This window comes from Theobroma cacao, chromosome 2, assembly GCF_053813885.1.
Source record: "Theobroma cacao isolate CCN51 chromosome 2, ASM5381388v1, whole genome shotgun sequence".
In the NCBI taxonomy this organism is placed as follows: domain Eukaryota; kingdom Viridiplantae; phylum Streptophyta; class Magnoliopsida; order Malvales; family Malvaceae; genus Theobroma; species Theobroma cacao.
Window position 1 is genome coordinate 50,610,673 of NC_142640.1, and position 22,056 is coordinate 50,632,728.

The 22,056-nt window shown below is 36.2% G+C and overlaps 3 protein-coding genes across 3 annotated transcripts; 2 read left to right on the forward strand and 1 right to left on the reverse strand.

Moving 5' to 3' along the window:
- The first annotated feature begins 1,151 nt into the window (after positions 1 to 1,151).
- On the forward strand, positions 1,152 to 5,599 carry STN7 (Serine/Threonine kinase domain protein). Its single transcript, XM_018116335.2, has 10 exons — positions 1,152 to 1,686; positions 1,787 to 1,873; positions 2,167 to 2,289; positions 2,452 to 2,550; positions 2,813 to 2,981; positions 3,072 to 3,165; positions 3,770 to 3,863; positions 3,953 to 4,009; positions 4,727 to 5,140; positions 5,228 to 5,599. Exons 1-10 carry the CDS (start codon positions 1,255 to 1,257, stop codon positions 5,387 to 5,389), a joined length of 1,731 nt encoding a protein of 576 aa, XP_017971824.2. The 5' UTR covers positions 1,152 to 1,254; the 3' UTR covers positions 5,390 to 5,599.
- A 3,319-nt stretch (positions 5,600 to 8,918) lies between these two features.
- On the forward strand, positions 8,919 to 9,394 carry LOC108660746 (small polypeptide DEVIL 4-like). The gene has a single exon (XM_018115097.2). The coding sequence runs from the start codon at positions 9,043 to 9,045 to the stop codon at positions 9,181 to 9,183; it is 141 nt and encodes a 46-aa protein (XP_017970586.1). The 5' UTR covers positions 8,919 to 9,042; the 3' UTR covers positions 9,184 to 9,394.
- A 4,970-nt stretch (positions 9,395 to 14,364) lies between these two features.
- SOG1 (NAC (No Apical Meristem) domain transcriptional regulator superfamily protein) lies at positions 14,365 to 18,852 on the reverse strand. The gene is made up of 6 exons (XM_007046251.3): positions 18,478 to 18,852; positions 17,508 to 17,637; positions 16,073 to 16,259; positions 15,496 to 15,995; positions 14,771 to 15,193; positions 14,365 to 14,676 (listed from the first exon to the last, which is right to left on the reverse strand). The coding sequence occupies exons 1-6, from the start codon at positions 18,483 to 18,485 to the stop codon at positions 14,620 to 14,622; spliced, it is 1,305 nt and encodes a 434-aa protein (XP_007046313.3). The 5' UTR covers positions 18,486 to 18,852; the 3' UTR covers positions 14,365 to 14,619.
- Between the last annotated feature and the right edge of the window lie 3,204 nt (positions 18,853 to 22,056).

Sequence of the window (22,056 nt, forward strand, 5' to 3'; positions counted from 1 at the left end):
AGTGGCATCTGAAGTCTTTGTCTTTGGTGGATCTAGTAGGTTTTGAACTTTCCAGTGACAAAGTAGTATGACAGCCTCAATCTCGAGTTTCACCCGTGACATGCGCGTTTTAAGGTTTTGTTTACTTTGTTGTTTTCTCTGACAACAAGATTGGAACTGCAAGAGATTCTTTGCTTGTCCAATCTCAATAGAATCAAACAGAAGGTCAAGCTTCAGCTCGGGCAAATCGTAACCTGGAACTTGCTGGCTGTGGGGGTGTCATAACTCATATATAACAGACGCACAGAATAAGTTTGCTGTAGGTTACTCCCTGTAGCTTGGTATCAGCATCACTAGTAAAAGTTTTGCAGAATTGCAGACAATTCATTCGTTCTGGAATTCAATTTGCCCTGCAGAATCTAATAAAGTGTTTACTCATTGGATTTGCATGACTCTTTCAGGTCAACTTTCATATGTTTCACAGGATGCAGGTTCCTCCACTACTCCAAGAAGGTGATAATCCATGACTACAAGTGGCAGACGGACCCCCTATACGTTTTGTTTATAGGAAAGCTGACCAAGTGGCAGATGTGCTTGTTCTGAGAACTGCATCAAATAGAAATTCTGAGTTATAATTGTCCATTTTTTTTCGGATGAGGATCGAGTACTAGAAATGATAAGTTGTTGGTTGGGGCAGGATGGGTTCTGGCAGGTTGGGTTTTGGGACCCTAGGCCCGTCTATCCTCGGTGGATGAGATGCTAGAGATGAAATTTTCCTATCAACGGGCAGTGAAGGAAGCTGTGATACCCCGATTATAAGATGTTCCGTATCATCTCTACATTCATCTATTCCGGCCCATGAATGGGTAAATGACACTGATATAGTATTGTTATAGGGTATAGTTGAATCCTGATCCGAAAAGAGAGAGGGCCTCATCAGGCAGAAAAGCCTGTTGCAGCCCATCAGCAGTGGATAATACTCACAACGGATGTTAAGTAAAAAAACCTTTGTTCCCTGTTTCTGTCAACGTGTAGCATGTGGTGCGCGGGACTCCTCAATCCAGTTAGTTCCCTGTCTTCCACAAAAAATACCGGAAATAACTGTCACTATAAGATCAATCCTAAAATGAAAAAATAAAATATCATAGACTAAAGACAAAGCAACCAGTGGTCTAAATTTGAAGCAGATTCGTGTAAACTACAGTGTCTATTTCTCTGTTTCTATACTTCCTCTACGGCTCCAAGCCTCCCAAATTAGCATACCTCTCCACAGGCATGGCCACGGTTGCAGCCGGTGGAGCTAACATCGGTCTTATCAATCCATGCAACACCCAGAAACTGATAAAACACCCATCTCCATCTCCATTTCTTGGCAAGAAACTCAAACTCAAACTCTCTACAAAGACCAACCCCTCAATTCCCAAAACGCTCGGAGCTTTGTCCTTGAAAGGTGAACTAATTGATGCAGTTCGGGATCTCTTTGTGGGAGTGGGAGTGGGGTTGCCATGCACTGTCATGGAGTGTGGGGATATCATTTATAGAAGCACTTTGCCCAAGCCTGATGGGTTAACCCTCACTGTACCTGGTGCGATGTTGGCTTTGGGTGCTTTGTCTTATCTCTGGGCTACTCCCGGTGTGGCTCCTGGGTTTTTTGACATGTTTGTTCTTGCCTTTGTTGAGAGGCTGTTTAGACCAACTTTCAAGAAGGTGAGTGAACACTTGAACTCATGGCCAATTTTGGATATCTGTTACATTTCCTTGTGGGATTTGTTTTGTGGTTAAAAGCGTTTGTTTTCTGGTTCTGCAGGATGATTTTGTTTTGGGAAAGAAGATAGGCGAGGGTGCTTTTGGTGTGGTTTATAGAGTTTCATTGGCTAAGAAGCCTAATTCAAAGGTATGGCGTGTTTGAGGAAATCCACTTTGTAAAAAATTCTGTATTTATTTCAGCATTTCTTTAACTTGCATTTGCTATCCGAATTGGGATGTTAAGCTGTTGAATTTAGTTGCTTTTATCAGTAAGTGGTTTAGGATTGTTTGATTTTACAAAACAAAGGAATTGATGATCTGTTTTATTTGGTATGTGGCTCTTGAGAGGTAATTCAAAAGGCTCTTTGTAAGTCTGCAATGGTGGAAATAGATATGAGATGTCAGCCGTTAACTAATTTTGGGTGTTTTGTTTATTATCAGAAAGAGGGTGACTTGGTCTTGAAAAAGGCTACTGAATATGGTGCAGTCGAAATCTGGATGAATGAGCGCGTGCGAAGAGCTTGTGCAAACAGCTGTGCTAGTTTTGTATACGGCTTTCTTGAGGTGTTCATCTTTATGACTACTACTACCATATGAATTAAGGGTACCATTATCTCAATAGATAAAGTTTAGTTTGATTGCTGAGTCTTGATCATTTACTCTTTCTTTTTTTGTCCATTTCTTGGTTTTCTGACTTGAAATTGTTATCTTTGAAACATCTTTCAGAATTCCTCAAAGAAAGGAGGAGAATATTGGCTTGTATGGAATTTCGAGGGGGAGGCCACACTTTCAGATTTGATGCAGAGCAAAGAGTTTCCCTACAATGTTGGTACTTTCTCTCATCAGTTTTCCTTTTTAATTAAATTTTATATATTTATATAGGGTACTTTCTCTGCCTGTATGGATGTAATGCTGTAGGTGGATAGTTAGATTATAGGCCATGGTTGAAATAATTATTGAATCTTAACAGGTTTTTTATGTTAAGGACTGGCTTAGAAATTCAAAAAGTTCTCAAAAATCAGCAGTTTATCTTGCCTCAGTTTAGCTTTTAATTGCCAACTCTAGTAATTGTTTCATATAATACCAGGTAGAAACCATGCTACTTGGAGAGGTCCAGAATTTGCCGAAGGGCTTGGAAAGGGAAAATCAAATCATTCAAACTATCATGAGACAGATCTTATTTGCCTTGGATGGTCTTCATTCAACAGGAATTGTGCACAGGGATATCAAGCCGCAAAATATTATTTTCTCTGAAGGTAATGGTAGCTGGCTTTACTTAGCCAATAAAGATTTTCCAGTTCCAGCCATTCTTAGATTAATTGTTTGCTGTTTTAAAACTTGAGCAGGGTCTCGTACATTTAAAATCATTGATCTCGGAGCTGCAGCGGATTTGAGAGTGGGCATCAACTATATTCCAAAGGAATTTCTTTTGGATCCAAGGTAATTTCTTATCTGAAAGCAACACAGATATCTGATTGTAGGCTGATGTTCAAGTATTATCCAAAATGGCTATCATCACAATTCATGTCTGTTAGGTCTCTAACCTAGGAATAGACTTGGTCCATGGCATGAATAATGCTGTTCTCGCATCACTTGCCTAGACAAATCATCAAAGTCAATAGCTCAAGAACTTCGTTCGGTACAAGTCAACAAATTTTACACCCAAAATTTAACAAAATTATTCCCATATTTAACATTTGCCTAGAACTATCCATGAACTTTGAATATAATTTCTCTCTAGAACACCTTCTCAGTAATAATCATCCCTATTACTCAGTCCTGAAGCAGTGCTTGATCAGTATTGAAGCAGAAATTAACTACAGGGTAGTGAGACATAAGAGTGGCTGGGCAATGGGGTGGTAAGAGTTTTGTGCTTGGAATGAGTGAAGTGAGACAAATTTCTGTTTGGAGTTTTGCAGTTTTCCACAAGCCACTGCTCAAATGCACATCTTTGATGGATACTTCAGAACATAGCATCCAGCTCCATATAGTTTCTTCTTGATTTATTAGGGATACAATTTATTTATTTTTTTTTGTTTCTTAGATATGCTGCACCAGAGCAATATATCATGAGTACACAAACTCCATCTGCACCCTCGGCGCCAGTGGCAACTGCACTTTCGCCTGTTCTGTGGCAGGTTTGTATCTCAGTAGATTCTTCCAAGTTTATGATCACCTTGCTCTTTTGCTTCTGTTGACAGAGACTTTTGTTGTTATTCCCAAACAGATGAATCTGCCAGATAGATTTGATATCTACAGTGCTGGTCTCATTTTCCTGCAAATGGTGAGTGGAAGATGATGCTTAAAGTCATCTTTAATATTGTTTTTCGAATGTTAATGCTAAATTGACACAACAGATGACGCTGAAAGCAGATAAAAAGTTAACTTTATCGAAATTAACATCACTTTAGAGATTACATATTTAAGTGATAAATCAACTTAAACATAACAGATACTGCACAAAATAGCTTTAGTGGATATGAGAAGCTTAAACACTAAGTAGTGGATGAGTGGTTCCAAAGTTAAATTCTGAACTAACTGTATATTCTTGTGACTAGTGGAATTAATTCAGATAAAGACAAAATATCCCAATTCTTCAAGCTGATTTTCTCCTGCATCCATTGCAAACATCATCAAAATTTAAAACTGCAAATTTCATAGTGCATGAAAAATCACATAGAGAAGATGTGGGAAGTTTCAAGATGACATCCTCAATAGTCAAAAGTTAGGCTTGCTTGAGACAAAAATCATTATACTGAGAATAGTTAAGCATCAACAATCTTATATAGCTTCTGATGCCAATAGCTAAGCTTTAACATCTTTGGTTATGTTTTTAAAGTAGCAGAATCTGTAATGTATTCTGTTCCTGTCAATGTGTATTTCTAGATGTAGCATCTGTGAATAATAACACCATTGTTTTATATTGATACCCTGGTTGCAATCATTATGCTAGAATTGAAGCACTAGCTCTATTAAACTCGAAATAGTCTTCTTCAAACAGGCATTTCCATCGTTAAGGACAGACAGTAGCTTGATTCAATTCAACCGTCAGCTAAAGAGGTGTGATTATGACTTGATTGCTTGGAGGAAAACTGTAGAGCCTCGCGCTAGCCCTGATGTCAGGAAGGGCTTTGAGCTGCTGGATTTAGACAATGGGATAGGATGGGAACTTCTGACATCAATGGTTCGATACAAAGCAAGACAAAGAATCAGCGCAAAAGCAGCTTTGGCTCACCCTTACTTCGATAGGGAAGGACTACTAGCTTTGTCCTTCATACAGAATCTGAAGCTGCAATTCATCAGGGCTACACAGCAGGATTACGGGGAAGCTGCCAACTGGGTAATCAATTTAATGGCAAAATCTGGGACAGAGAAAGAAGGTGGCTTCACAGAAGCACAGCTTCAGGAACTCAGAGTCTGTATCAAACTATAGTCCCAACGCATTCTTGCAAGCATCATAAACCGGATAAATCTTTAACTGAGTCTTCTCCTTATTGTGCAGGATATAAAGCCAAAGAAGAAGCCGAGTCCACAAAGAAATGCTCTTGCGTCAGCTCTTCGGCTTCAGAGGAAGATTGTTAGAACATTGAATGAGAGCATGGATGAGCTTAGCAGACGCGGCAAAAGCTTATGGTGGAGCAGGTGGATCCCCAGAGAGGATTAGAGTTGTATATACAGTACAAACAATTTCTTTTTTGTTCTTTTTTGGATGTAAATTTTGTGTATTAATGACAACTGACCATCCTCTTCGAAACACAGTAATGATGATAAAGGAATTTAGCTGGAATTCTATAGGAACATACCAGGAATCTTTCGAATGCACGTGTGAGTGCTATTGTGAATAATAAAAGGTTTAGTACAGTTCTGAATTAAACTGAAACTGCTATGAAGCCTGCTGTGTCTTTGCATAATTTTTCTGAAGACTATAAACAATTCCCATGCCGTTTTCCCCAGAGGTTCCTAAGCCAGCTGCCAAGAGTTATGCACTGCTTAATCTTGGAGATACTTCTTAGCCATTCCAAAGAGTAAGGAATTCGGAAAAAAAATTCTTTTTAATTTTTGGGAATCAGAACAAGGCAAGTACCTCGAAGTTTTTCGAATAAAACCGAGAATTACATTACACATCCGTCTTAAAAATTTAACATGATATTAAATCAAGAACTCTAAAGACTTAAGGCAACCAACTCCCTAAAACCTAACCATCTCCATCTTTTGTTTTACTTTTCAACATAATGTTGAATGGCGTTGTCAGTAGAGCATCCTGCCCTATCAAGAAATATGGAGAGCTCTCAGATAAAGAATGGGTTTTCCAAATCCCGAAAAACCCATCTGCAATATTAACTAGCGCATTGATTGGCTAGGCCAGGCAGGAAAATTAAATCCAGTAACATGCTAGAACCTATTATTGTACAGTGACCAGCAATGAGCTTGCCGGCCATGGAAAGTTGATTGCTTAGACTCCATGATCATCTTTTAAAAGAAAAAAATCCATCCGTACGTGGTTAATAAAGTACTGAATGAACTCTCAAGCAAGCTTCTCCCTAAGCAAAGTCCATTAAAATTTATATGTAATAAAGGAGACAACTGTAATCAGAGTTTTCTTTTTTTTCCTTTTTTCTTTTTGTATATAGTGAGATGAACTTAACATCTCTCAGAAAAAAGAATTGAAGAGTTATGCCATGCTCATCTCTCCCTTCTCAATGGGGTTCTAATGGTTCCCACTAGTACCCCAGCTATGAGAATTGGGTAACCTTTTTACTGCAAAGCGGTCAAGGCCATTGGCAACCGTTAGCCATTTGAATGATTGAAGAGTTAAACTGCAATTAAGGGAGAGAGCGATGGGAGCACGACATGTGGGAAAGAAAGTTGCATAATAAAGAAGCAGCAAAGAACAATGACATGGTGATGGGACTAACTAATAATAAACTATTTTATCAGTACGTGAAGAGAGAATATCAATTATATATAATCATGTTGAGTTTAATGGAGGCAATGCCATTTGCAAATCACGATAACTTCACGTGCAACTCTGACCTCCTTGTTCACCGCGATACAACCAAGCCAAAACCCATTGTTTATAAATGTAAAATGCAGCAGGAGCCACTGTAATCTAAGCCTGTAACACTTTGATTGCAGTGCATTTGATGGATTTGTTTATGTAACATTGTCTCTACAATCTAGTTGAAATTCCCAATGCTTTTTTGGGTGTGTCTAACACTCTCTATATATCATAATTCTTGTGATATTCTGCCAGGAAACAACCGCTGAATTTGACCACAGAAGAACTAACCCTTCATCGGAAGCATAAATTATTACATAACATGTTGTCTGTTCTTTGTCTTCAAAGGTTGTAATGTTATAATTAAGCAGCTTTGAACGCTCCAAATCAATAGAAAACCCTGAGACTGTATGTTGCTATGTATAAGTTAGCGGGCACTACAAATAGCATCTTAAAATCTTGTCTTAAGACTCATAAAAAGAATAGGAGAGCTCTTAAACCGATATTGACAGCCTAAAGATATTGTTCAAAGATAGAATAGAAAATGATTAATTGTTTACAGAGGCAGAGAGGGTTAATGGAAGTTGACGTCCAATATGAGAAAATTGGGAGGAACACGAGACCAAGCAAGTGGGTGCCCTTGCTTTTCTTCTAGTTTACTGTATTTTAATCAATCACTTAGGTGGGTTTTGAGCTTCTTACCTTGCTTTTATCAATCTTATTTTTGTACTATTATAATGGAATCTTTGGTCATAACCTTGAGACCTTGAGATTTTTACTTCCATGGCTTCTTTGCTTCTCTTTTTTCCTGGAATTTGGCATGTGGGGTTACTGGTCTTTAGGGGATTTTTTTGTACTTCTGATAAAATTTTTATTGCAAAGTGGCTTCGAACTCCTGCAAAGCCAGACCTCAATATTTGCCAGAGCTTGCCAACTAGCAAAGGACAGGAAGAACCCTATGATTTGGATTTCGGAAATGCATGCAAATATTTCATTCCTTTTATATTATACTATTTCCTATTGATTATCTCATCTCCAATGTGACCACTCTGTCAAATGCTTCACCAGGATTTCATCCTGATGTGAATTGAAAGTCTAATTCCTAGCAAATCTCAAGAATTACAGTGTCGGTGGGATCTTATTCTTATTTGTGTCTGCTGCCAACTTTACATAGTTACATGATTAAGCTATGTGTAACACCACAAACTGATGCATCATCCACTCAAAACTCACAAGTAAAATTTTAAAAGAAATGGTCAAAACTCAAGAACATCAATCTCCAGATATCGGAAAAAAGAAAGAAAGAATCAAGATTATGTTAAATCATAACAACTATGAAGAAATTAATTATATATAATTCTCTGATATTGAGATTATATTTGGCATCTCCTCCACAGACACAAACATGCAGCCAAGCCATGTAATTTTAATTGTCAGTAGTAGCTGTACGGTGTCTCCAAAGACCTCAGTTTCTTGTCACATCATTAAGTCATTAACCCCATTACTTTATTGTTTGATTACTTTAAGAAAGTAAAAATTAATCATCCATGACAGCATGTCCCCACATAGATGATCTTAAATTAGGGTCAAAAAAGATGATAAGATGAGCTCATTATCAAATGTCAAGTCTGTAATTAAACAAGTTGAGTGGGAAGTTAATATGAATTGTTATGCAGGATTCAACTAGCTTTTTCTTTTTAAACGAGTTGGTTCCAACAGAAAATAAGAAAGAAACAACAGAAAGGGAAATTTTTTATATTTTTTTGCTAAATAAAAAATATGGTGTCTCTCCTCGTCATCCATTAATAATCTCCTCCTACTACTCATCCACATATTGAAAGGCAGAGGCATAAACAAGAGGAAATATGCTAAAAGCTTAATGAAAATTTATGGCCGACCCATTGTGCTGGTGGGTGATGCCTGCAGAAGCTAGGAGATAGAGTATGACATGGCAATGAGAGTGAGAGAGAGAAAGGGGTAGGGGCTTGTTTGGATTCGTTTATCATTTTGCTTTGGGTGTTGGCGGTAGGGAGTATGGAGCATGGATTCCCAAGTGGGGTGGGGTCCAAGCGGTGTTGTCTGGTGGGTTAGGGGGCACTGCACGCCCTTTCATGCCCCATCGTTGGCTCTTTACTAGACCAATGTAAGCCAGGACCACACCCCCCTTTTCCTGCCTATAAGAAGACCCCCCCCAAAACATTTCCTCTTTAACTTCAACCAAAGTCATTGACTCCTCTAACTCTCAAACTCTTAACTCTACTTTCTGATCCTTCCCACATTCACATTCATCACAGTATTCATCATCAGCACAAGCAAAGATGAAGATGAGCAGTGCCACCGTGGGAGCCTCAAAGAGAAGGCTATCAAGCAGAGGGCTTGGAGGAGTCCTCAGGGAGCAAAGGGCAAGGCTTTACATAATAAGGAGATGTGTGGTTATGCTCCTTTGCTGGCATGATTGAAACTCCTAGCCATGCTAATAGTCATGGGGGATTTTGGGGGTCTTTCTTTTTCCTTTCTTTCTTTCTTTCTTCTTCTTTTGGTGGAGTGTAAATAGTGGCGGCGGATATTATCGGAGAGTTAAGAACCCAATTTTTGTATGCCTTTGGCCTTATGGCCTAGATGTAAATTACATAGCTTGAATTAAATCTTTGATAATCATTCAACAAAGAATATGGTCGTTTATTCTTTTAATTCTGCTCTGAGTTATCCATTTTTTATTATGCTTGGACTATGATGCTTTCCCTACTATCTGCCAGATGTGAAGATTGATCCATAATTGGATTGGATGGGATTAAAGCCCTCCATCAGAAAGGTCAAAGCACTGATCTTTAGCTTCATCGTTCTTTCTTTTTTTCTGTTTTTGGATAAGTGAAATTGAAGTAGAGATTCATATGATTCAAGGTTCTCAAAATAGAATGCAAACTCAAATTATTTCCAGTTATTAGTACCAACCATATGTTACTGTGGAAGAGAGATCAAATCAACCATGACTCCATGAGTTTTGGTTATGGAGGATGAATCCAGGGGAAAGAAGAATATCTTGCAAAGTCTTTGGGGCTGCCTTTTTCATGAACTGCTCCAGGTTGTTGACTCTCTGGGGTTAGTTGCACAAGTTAATGATTGATAATGATCAAACTGTCCTAGCAACATTATTTCTTGCCATTTTTACTCACTTTTAATTGGCAAGCAAGGGTGCTTGCTTTTATGGGTTTCAATTGAAATTGTTAACTTCTTCATGAACTTGAGATAGGAATTAGGATGATGTTTCTAGTTCCAAAATTATTCAGGGGAAAAGAAAAGGAAGAAAACAGGTGGCTTGTGTCATGTTCTAGCTTAATCCCAAAATTGTACTAGTACATGATAAAAGTTTTGACCAATCCAAAGTAAGTAGCTGCTTTCGAGGGGGGGGCTCCAAAATTCTAATAAAGGAGGAATCAACCAACTAAAGTGGGTAAGAGATATTGATTAGATCCCCCTATTTATGGTCATCACGTAGGCCCTTTAATCATATGAACTAAGAAATAATAATGGTACAATGCATTCGAGTTTGTTTAATTCTCCAATTATTTCCTTCTTTCCACTCCCAAATTCCCAAAAACCAGCTTCAAAAGTGCTTAAAATTTTCACTCAACAATTCCCATGGTTGATTGTCTCCTGTTTTTCCTTCTCCATTTGACTATATTTGTTAGTTAAAAAAGATGGATAAACCCTATGACAGTTTATTTTCAGTCCAAATAAACTCTTAATCTTAACAGTAATCTAATCACCATTAAACCTAATATCGATCGGCTTTTCTCTTAACTCATGTGACATATGACCTAAAAAATTGACATAATAAACTTAAAAATAGTCAACGTATTTGATCAAATCAACTGTAGGTCAATTCACAGCAAAACCTCAATGAACTCCGGTGAAAATCAAACACCATGCATATAAAACTAAAGTAATTAAGGTTGTTAAGCGGTCTCAATCATCATCATAAGTCCTTGTTTTGGTTTTCTTTGTCCTTGGACCAAACAGCATTAGCCCATTCTCATTGCAAGCGAAATCATTTCTAACCAAAATGGCTAAGTTAAAAAATGAGAGCATCCAAAACAGATACAGGGCTTTACTTATTTCCATGGTGGATCAACTTGGCCGTTTGTGGGTTTTGCGGTCAAAGCTGCATGTGGTGGGGCAGTTGAATTATTGGATCACAACCCACATTCACGTGCGCCACGTGTACGGCAAAGATGGGCCCCCCTCCCCACCCTCTTCCCTCTGCATCTTTAACACTACTCCCTTTTGTTTGTTCTCTGTCTCTCCTCACTTCCTCCTCTTCTTCTGATAAAACATAAAACATAATGGGGGAGAAAAGAGACTGACCACAGCTTGTGACTTTCGGGTCAATCTAGCAGTCTTCCAACACTTTCAGCCTCACGCAAAAAGGCTACACCCCATCCTCTGAATCGAAGACACTTGTAACGCCAGGGGCATGAATGTAATCTCAGTCTAGTTTTGTGTGTTTTTGAGTTGTACAGGGGGGTGTAGGTAGGAGAGATGTGGTGGGTCATGGACTCATGGGTTGTCAGCAGCAAACAGGAGCTGAAATTGCAATCTAATATTCTGTTGTCGGCCACATAGGAAGGTGCCACCCTGTCAAACTCTGTGTGTGTGTGTGAACAAGGAGAGGACAGACAAAAGCCAAAGAAAAGGTGAATGGTCAAAAAAGAGGGAAGGGTTGGCTAAGCCCACGTGCGCCTCCCAATCCTCAACCCCTCCCCACCACCACACATGCATGTCCGATTCTTTTTTCAATCAACAAAAAACAATGGGGTCCCAAACCCCTCTATGCTCTCTTCATTATTCTATTCTCATGCTTGAATGAATGCTATGCAATGCAGGCTTCAGCCTCTCCTTGTCCCATTCTCTTTTCGCATCCTGCTTTCAGCAACTTCAGGTTTTCTTACAAGCTACCCTCTTTCTGTTCCTCCCAACACATTTAAGGATAGAACTGAAATGTGAACATATGATCACGAAGTAACAATTGGTTTGATCATGTTATAATTCTTGTGTTTTGTAAGAAAAGATACTTGACACGAATATGATTAATTAATTATGTCAAACCCAGTATACTTAACTTGATATTTCTTGAAACATAAAATAATATGTTTCATTTAAACAAGTCATATATATTTTTCGATATCACATGATTCGATTAACTTTTTAAATATGATAAGTTAGGTGTATCGTCAACTCATATTAAACATGTAAATTTGTCGTAATATTGTTAGATTGACACAATTAGAACACCGACAAGATATGTAAAATTTAATTATATTTAAACACGTATCATGTTATAAATTGCTATCTCTAATAAGTACATGTCACAATCTTGAATTATTTGAATTGTATAATCATGTTCTGCATGATGACTTACTTTTTCTCTCATGATTTTGCATGTTAACTCAAGGTAGAAGGAAGTATAGTTTAAATCTCAATTCGAGAAATAATAACCATTAATTTAAATCAATTATTTATTTTTTTTGGTAAATTTCTTTTCCTTATCAGTACCCCATGCATTATTGCATCTTAGTCTTCAATGGGATCGAATGGATAAGAAGCTAAAGAAATATTTTTAAAATTGTACAAAAAACGAAACATTTAAAAATTATTTAAACCAAATCCAATCCTCCCTCTGAATATCTCAGTTGCCCCCACTTTGTAAAACAAGACTGATACTTAATTATAACAAGAAGTTTATAGCTTTCTTAAGTCTTGGGAGAATTCTGGTCGATACATGCTATAATCCATCTATGAATTTGTTGCAATATGATCATATAATATTAAAAAACTGCAAGTTTTTTTTATAGTGTAATCATTAATCTTTCCAAATAATTGCCTGAAGTTGTTAAACCCAATGTTTCTTCTTCGAGAAATTGTCGATAATTCCTTAATTTATGTCCCTATGCTCCTTGCAAGGAACTAATACAAATTAATTGGTTTAATTAGGTGTGCAATTAATTAAAAGAAAGAAAAGCTATATATGTTTCTTGGGGGGTGCTTGATATGTCAAATCTGTGTCTACAGGAAATAGACAACTGGGGCGCTTGATAATTTCTTGTCTCCTTTTAATATTTATATTATAAAAAATTAAATTAAATTATTCTCATGGCACAGCAGGTGCAGGTGTATATGCTGATAAAGGTTAAGAGAGTTTATAATTTAATGGTTTTGTTGTCGTTGCCAATCATTAATTTCGGTTATGAGAACATGAAAGCAGGTTTTCTGCTGGTTTTGAGCGACCAAAACATGGATTAGTTTCCTTTGTATATATATCCAGTAAAACCCGGATTATGTTCAGAACACCAACATTGGGTAGTTTGTTTGTTCCATGATAAAACAATTCCTTCTGTGTCGTCAGGCAGTCTCCTCCTACCAGGTACAGTAAATGGAAGTTTCTGTTGGTTAGAAATGATAGAACAATGGCGTGCATGGCCTCTGGAATGACCTTGCTAGCCAATGTCAGCATGCGTCTTTGTTGTAGCCATACTGGCCAGGGTGTTGAGGCCCTTTGTGTCTCTACTCCAGTTTGCATCATGGCATCCAACGAGACACAAGACCCTGACTATTCAAACTCCTCAACAACACCCTGTGGCCCATTTTTCCAAACCTCCTGCGATAGCTCAGAAAATCTCAAGGGCAGACCTGCCTCAGTCAGACACCTAAGTAAGTGCCCTACAATCACTCAGCAAGTGCGCTTCCCTACAACAAGCTTCCAAGCTGCCAGCCAATTATGGACACTGGGGGGGGGGGTCTGATCCCAGCCTCCCGAAAAGCAATCATGTTCCCTTCCCTAATGAACAATGCAATAAAGCCGTTGGGACCTTTTTGATCAGTTTGTGTGGCCTGGCGGGCCGGCCCTGTGGTCTCTCCATCCATATTCGAGCCAACTTCTATGATCTGTAAGGCTCAACAGGTTCATGAACGTTTCAGCTATGTGAGTGTGTTGCCTTCATCGGTTTGTTCAATCGATCCGTTTATGTTTCCTTGATGCTGACAGACCATGACTTCCCCTTTTAATTAGATGGTCCACACGGCATTGAATTTTCCCGAGGAGCTGTTTTCGCTATCCTAGAACACAACCTTTTTGACCTGATAAGCTCAAAAGAAATGAAATTTGTCAGACAAGCTTCCACCAAAATACCTTGATAGGTTGCTAACGGTCGACAGCCAGGGATATTTTCGTTTTGTTGTATATGTACAATGTACCTCCTATTGCCCAAAGTTTCTCGAGTAATCTGCTTTAGTTCTTTGCTAAGGATTGTGCAACTGCTTTAGTTATGAACAAGGATTAGCTATTGCTGTGAATCGATTCACAACATCTACTTCAAGTCCCTCCTCCCCTCCAAGAACTAACTCGGTTTCACGAATGGAGTTGGAAATAATAGAATTTAACCCTGTTCTTTAGTCAGTAAAGATTCCGACCAAGCCTCGAATAATTCTAGTAAATGAACCGTGCATTAACAGCAGCCTTAGTCATGGATCTTTATCAGGCAGCATCGTGTTCCAAAGTCTAAGGCCAAGGAATCATCGTTTATAATGAAGCTTGTTATATTACACTAGTCTGGTGAATATTTTTCAAAAGCATGTCATGGATAGATTTATATAACTAAACACAAGGCTTCATTACTGTGATTAAGAATACAGATCGTAGGGGCATTAGTAATCCTTGCTCTACGTATCTTCAATTCATTGCCAGCAAAAAGTCAACAGTATCTTCACCATCATTAAACATAGTTCCAGCGTCCCAGCAAAATTTACAGTTGACATAAATCCTGAGGATGATGATTGATCGGATAAAGTTTTGACAAAATCATTTTTACTACGTACTCCACAATCCATGACAAACGTATTTAGTCGATCACCTTGCTCCCACCCCAAGCAATAAAGCTATCTTGTGATCCAAATTCCTGCAACACCATTTCACAAGTTCATTATAGGGAAACAGCAAAATTTGATATAGTCAGTATATAGTAAAACAAGTCAGGAAAGGATAGAACATACAAGCTGACTCAGTCGGAACTCCGGTGGTGTATCAAGCTCTATGTTTGCTGGATCACCTTCCAGGTTCTGACACTCCTCCAAATCCTTCTTAAGATGTTCTGCTCCTAACTGAGCATAATCAGAAAGACAGGGTTTGCTGTTCAGTGCTCCATCATCAACATTAGCATCCCTATTTGGTGACTGGCTTTGAAGAAGCTCATCACAAAGGGACAGCCCTTCCACTAGCTGTTGTGAATCCAACAAATACTGTGACTCACCATCCCACCATTTAGGGTCTTCCTCAGCACGATTATCATTATTATTGTCTAACATCTGATTAAGATGATTTTCCGGATCAGGTAGATCATTATGACTGGAACTTTCACATTCAGTTTGAACGTAGTCTTCTACATACTGCATTGTAGGATGCTTTGGTGAAAGAACCTAAGAAAAGGCAAATATCAGGGCCTCTTTTTAATTGAACACTTACATTACAGTGCATATGGAATATATTGCCTGTTACTAGTTATTAGCCACAATTCATTCCATGACATTCCCCTAGAAAACAATTCTTTTTATATTATAGGGAAATGAAAATAATCCCAAAGCACTAACATATGTTTATCGGTTGCGAGAAGGTAGATGCAGAGGGATATGGTCCCAAATGCAACTACTGCATGAAGCAGAAAAAAACCAATCTATAGAGAATCCCAAGGCTACTAAGAAAACAAAAATAAGAAATTAACCTGAGCAGAGGGATTGATGCAAGCAATAGTATACTCCTGCCCTTGGTCATATTCATGACATTGCCTCCCTGTACGTGGAGGATCAGGCGTCACAGACTTGGGTGTGACTGGATCTACTTTGACAATAGTTGTATCAGTCATTTCAGGTAAATCTTGCTCACATTTATCGCCCTGTTTGATTTGCTGCTGCTGATGAAATATTTTAGATATAACATACTCCCCATCCTTTTCATCCTCCTCGGTTCCTAGGTGATATTGGTGCATCACCCAATTGGTCTTCTCAGGCTTTCCACCTTTGACCATGGTCATATAGAGAACCATAATCTTCTTGCATCCTCTTTGAACACCATCCAACAACACTGGTTTTGTCCTACCAGTTTTGTGCCAGCGGACATCACCAAAATCATCACCATGGATCTTTCGACGCTTCCGAGTTCCAGTATTGTAAGCTTTGATAGCTCGATGAAAGAAGTGGGACACACTTCCATCTTGCTTAACACCTAAAGTGTCAATTTTTTGAATTAATATAAATAAAGATGCTTAAAGATGTAGAAAAACACCCTTAAACCTTACCAACCTGGTAATTTTTGGGGATGTGTATAACAGATACCATCATCATTTTCAATGGTTGGAATGAACTCATTAATGAATGGATGGGGTTTTGAATCTTCCACACCAACTTTCGTAAGTAAATGCCATATGATCTCTTGATCAGATGGATCAAATTTGACACCTCGTGGTAATCCTGGCCAGGCTTGAGTGACCTGGAAACAGACACCTTTTAGTTGCTCTCTACATTTACCAATGCCCTACTGTTCATATGAATATTAACCATTGCCCTAATATTCGTAGTTATTACTAACTCAAGCTATACATGTTACAAGTGAAGTCAGAAATATCATTTTTGTTACATCTCTATGAAAAAACCAATACTTGGGTTTGCGGCAGTCAAAACCATAAAAATGTGAAACATCTTCAAATTATATTGAATATAATTGGTATGTTAACAATAAATCTAGTCATTTGAAGCAAGAAGATGTAAAATCATATACACCTAAACAACTATGTATAATCATAGGCAGTTATCTTACTCCTATACAAGGGATAGATTCTTGTAAGACAACTTGGTTCAGCTGAGATGGGGATTTTACAAGTTAGAGTAGAGGGAAGTATTTGCAAGACAGACTACCTAGCTTGACAGATAGAAGCATGGAAAAAGATACCGTACAGATATGTATATGGTCATTATTTCAGATAGCAGTTGAACATTGAATTTTACTGTTTATATCATAGAAGATGTTCAGGTCGCAAATAGAGAACTTAAAAAAGAGTTCTGTGCTATTAAAATATAATCTTCAGATGTATACATATAGTGATATCAGAGATGCCCAATGGGAGGAAGCAACTTGGCAAAAAGCATTTCTTATTTCTAACCATATAAACTGATTTATGCCATAGAAGAATGTGCAAATTCAGTACCTAAAAGGAATTTACTGGAACTTAGAGACTGGATGATGCATAGGCTTCATGATCAAACCATGGTGTGAACAATTTTCAATCAATAAATAAATCATTACACCTTAGCAGAAAGTTCAAGAGTGAACACATGGGGAAAAGGTGCCCAGTTTTATTTATCTAAAGTTATGGTATACAGAGAGTTGGTTCGCACATATTTTCATTCACTAAAACATGATAGTTTAAACTAAAGTTTTGTTAATCCAGCTTCCTTCTTTTTTTTCCCTTAGGATTACAACGTATATTGCCCTTAGAAACTAGAGAAGGATAAAAGGTAAAGAAATCGAATGAAACTACTAAATTTCCAGAAATATGTGCAGAATATGAACATGCTACACATTTACGTTCGTAATTCCTGATTGCAATTAGCTTTGAGAGATAAGTCCAAATTATATTATGATCTGCACATATCACAATATGCTTATTCGACTAATCTGTTTTAGGTATGGGAAGCATGTAACTTGAACTTGAAGCATTAGCAAAGATTGAATTTTTACATCACTGTTGTCAATAGTATGATGGCAACTGGGACAAGATCTAGTTGGATTGCTTTTCCATGTCACCCTTTCAGGATTAGATGCACTCCTGATTTTTGTTGCAATTCTGTTACCGTCAACCAACCACGTTCTGCATAAAGCAACAATGATGAGAAAATGTCAAAAAGAAATCAGAAATCAGTTTGTCTAAGTTTCAAGGACAGTAAGATTATAGGCTATCAATTCGTAGGGTAAAAAAAATAATGACAAGAAAAAGCAAAGTCTACTAACAAAAGTAATTTCTAGCAAAACTATTCATCATGTTTTACCATCTAATAAGATTCAAGGTCTCAACTCAGAACATCACAAATAAAAAGAAAACACTAGCACCGTTATGGAAAAGTAGCCTGCACCATCTTCGGAAGTCAGTATCAGAGATTATTAAAAGTTGTTTCTTTTCCCAGATTATCCATCAAACAAGCAAAGAAAGAACATTGAAACGACAAAGAATCCATAACCTAATCAAAGTAAACTTTTAAAACCACCAAAGAAGTAATGTCAGTTCACAATAAAAGCACTAAAGAAGCCAAGTCAGTTCACAGTGCACGTTCTCTTATTTCTCTATTCTAGTGGTGAAGTCATCAAACATTTCATTAAATCCAAAACCCAGAAAATCCAACATCATCTATATCTGCTACATAAATCCCAAGAAAAGAAAAACTAATCATAAACAAGAAAATAAACGAATTAATTACTGCCCAAATGGTCTTTTCATTTTCTAGCAAATTTACAGAAAATCAATTGATAAATATTTTTTAAGTCAACAGAGAGAGACAGAAACGCAAACATAGTACAAACCCATCAAAATGAGAGGAACAGAAACATCAGCAACTGCTCTGCCTCTCTAAGTACCCAAAGGGATCATTTTTCTTATGATATTAAGCAAAAAATGCACATGCACAAGCAAGAGAAAGAGAGCGTATATACTCACCCAGCCATGAAAATAAAGATCAAAGGATCAAAGCATCGACTTTTTCTTCTCTCTCTCCCGTTTGCTTCTTAAAAATGGATTTTGAATGCAAACAAAACAAGGGTATCTGCTGCTCAATTCCCTTTATGTAGTACCTTTTTTTTTTTTGGATTTTGAAATTTGAAACCAGATTAGTGGATTACTATTTACTGCTACTGTTTCTCTGTGGGAAAAGGAATGAGAAAAGACCCTTTTTTAGTAATTAAAAAAAAGAAAAAATTATATTTTTTTATCATAAAAATGGTACCAGCACTCAGTAGTACTAGAATGGTTAAGAAGCTAATTTAATGGAGGGTTTGTTTTTTAATGGAAAAAAAGAAAAAGGAAAGTGGCGCCACTTCTATTGAGGATGGTGTAGGATTCTCCATGCGACTCAGTCAAAAAAGCACTGGCGTTGACTCGCATATATCATCTGGATCCCATTTCATCAACGGCCATTAGTATCATCATGATTTGGACGCTTCACCTCGTTTCTCTCTGTTTTTTCTTTTTTTTTTATTCTTACTAAAAATATTATTTAAATTCTTAATGTTATTTATAATTAGAAATGTGCAAATAGTTAATTTGTATGTATTGTGAAAATTAATTGAAAGGATCAAAAATAAAGTTTTAACGAATTAAATAGATTAATTAATTCAATTAATAAAAAAAAATCAAAATCAAAATTATGAATTAATTGATTTAATTATTTAGATGTCAAATGAATTGCATAATCAAATTAATAATACTATTTTATAGAAATATTTTAATTAAATGATTTTAATTTAAAAATACTTATTCTTATTTATAAACTTACTTAAATTCTATTTTCAAAATTTAAAATCACACGAAGTTGAATTTAAATTTCGATCTTTGACATTTAGTATTAGAGCAAACTTAGATCTTCATTGATGTAGAATCCTCATGAGAGATACAATGATCGAGATAGACTCGAACTGATATAAGCGTTTTTTTTTCTCTACAAGTAAAGAGTTAATACAATAAGATGTTGCATAATTGAATAAAATGAAATGTCACGGATCCCATATCGATAAGAAATGAGATGAATATTTAATATATAAATATAAATTTTTTATCACTTATAAGTATATTTTTTAATTTAAAAATATGAATTCATAATTTATAAATTTATTTAAAATCTATTTTTAAAATTTAAAGACACAGATGTTGGACTTAAACTTCGACGGGCGACCTATAACTGTGTTGATTCATTATTAATCATTCCAAAAGGATAAAAATCTTTACAACCCATGGCTTGTAAAGTTGTTTGGGCTCATTGGCAGCCCATTCCTTATGAACTGAAAATGGACTGCCCTACCATCTCCATTCTCCACTTCATTGGGCTTGGACTCCAACTCCCAAACATCAAGAGACTCAAACGATAGTGATTCACATTTGACTCGTTCACGAGAAACAAAACAAAAATTGAATTCGTCAGACAATTCAAGCACGAGCCACGAGGGTCGAGGGGCCTAGCAAGGCAAATGTTTCCTGGCTCTTACTGGCCTCGCCACTTGCCTTTGTCCCTTTACGCCATCTATCCGTCACGTACACTTGTAAAGTATGCTGTACGGGAAGGTGGGCTAGTGGGCCCCTGCCCTCAATCATTCTAAAATTTGATGAACAATCTTTATTTGTTTAAAATTTTATAATATCATTCCTATACAAATTTTAAAATTTTTCTAATACATTTTTATTTTTTAAAAATTTTATAATTTTATCTCTATAATATTTTTTTATTTGGTGAGATATCATATAACAATTAATCAATAATTAATTTTAATAGACACACTCTTATAAGAATTGAATTTTAAATCATTTGATATTGAAAATATTTACAATCTTGTAAATAAATATTATTATCGTGATAACTTTGCTAAGTATGATAATATGCATTTAAGCTATTAATTGAATTTATTCAAGTTTGACATTCTTCGAAATTAGGTTTTGAAAAATGTATTTACACTTTTTGAATTATATCAAGCATTGAAGAAGATGGACATATCAAAAGTTTACTTCCTAATTGATAAATTGATCCGACTTGTCTTTATTCTTTCAGTTTTACTTCAACATCAAAACATGCATTTTCTGTAATGAAACTAATTAAGAACAAGACTCGTAATAAAATGTCATATGATTTTTTTAAAAATTCGTTAATTATTTTCATTGAAAAAAAAAATCATTCAATGTTTTTTATTGATTTAGTAATAGATATTTTTAACTCTCTAAAAAGATTATCAAGTTCAATTAAAGATATTCAATCGTAACATAAAATAGTTGTTAAAAAATATATTTATTTTGTATTTAATATACAATTTGAGTTATTTGTGTAATTTTCGTACGAACTTTTGTCATCTAAGTAATTTTATATTTTTATAAAATATTAAATTTTTAATATAACTATTTTATAAATATTATCTTTTATCTTTTCAAACGTGAAATTTTGATTTAATTACGTATGTAAATATTTAATCATATTTATACTAGAGATGACATGACTAATCGTGTCTGACCAGTACGTTGATGAAAAATATTTGTCTCAGTTTCGTATAATTCTTAGTTATCCGCCAGATGGACAGTATCTTCACCGAGTACATCAGATGTTAGGGTTGTCCTTTTGTTGCGCTGGTGCCATCTCATTTCCTTCCCGAAAGGGGAGGGCGGCATCGTGGAAGAGAAAATTGGATACGAATTAACTAACCTCCTTACCTATCTATTCTATGGTTAGTAGTACTTTTACCTAATGTCAAATCAATTATCAGATAATAATTTTAATATAAAAATATACTTATATTAACGGTACACGTTAAACGACACGTTCATGAAATTCTTTGACTTTGTTGGATGATCATCTAGCATCCCATGTGATTAAAATGAAATAATTTAAATTTAAAAGTACGATAGTGGGTGCATTTGACCATATTTGGGAAGATTAATAATGAGGTGATGAGATGATAATTTTAGTTTGGAAATTAGTGAACAAGCGTGAAGGAAGAAGAAACCAAATTAACATTATTAGACGACTTAAAAGCAATGATTGTGTTGCAAAAAAGGCTTGCTACTAAGAGTAAAAAGATTTGCTCTTAAACAACTTAAGAGGAAAGTTGTCTCCTTCTCCTTTTTCTTATCCTCATTTTTTGAATAGTCAATCGATGATACTTAATCATTTTCAACGATCATGACAATTTGTTTATCTTAATTTCATAATTTATTTTTTTTTTAATTAAAAAAGAGGATTTAAATTTTTATTTTTAAATAAAAAAATTATGTACTAATTAATAGGTCAAATGTTCGAAATCAATTCTATAATTTATTTCATTAAAGTGAAAGTCATATTTTCCAATTAATTGAATCACACAGTTTACCCCAAAGTAATAACTAGAGAATGGATTAACAAGAGGAGGAAATCTAGACATATAGGAAAGTAACAAGAGGAGATGACGGCATGGGCATAACGTCCCCCTGACATATTCTTGGTGATTTGGGGTCGCCAGATTTTGTTTTTTAAATGCTCATGCACTAGGTGCCAAATGGACAGGC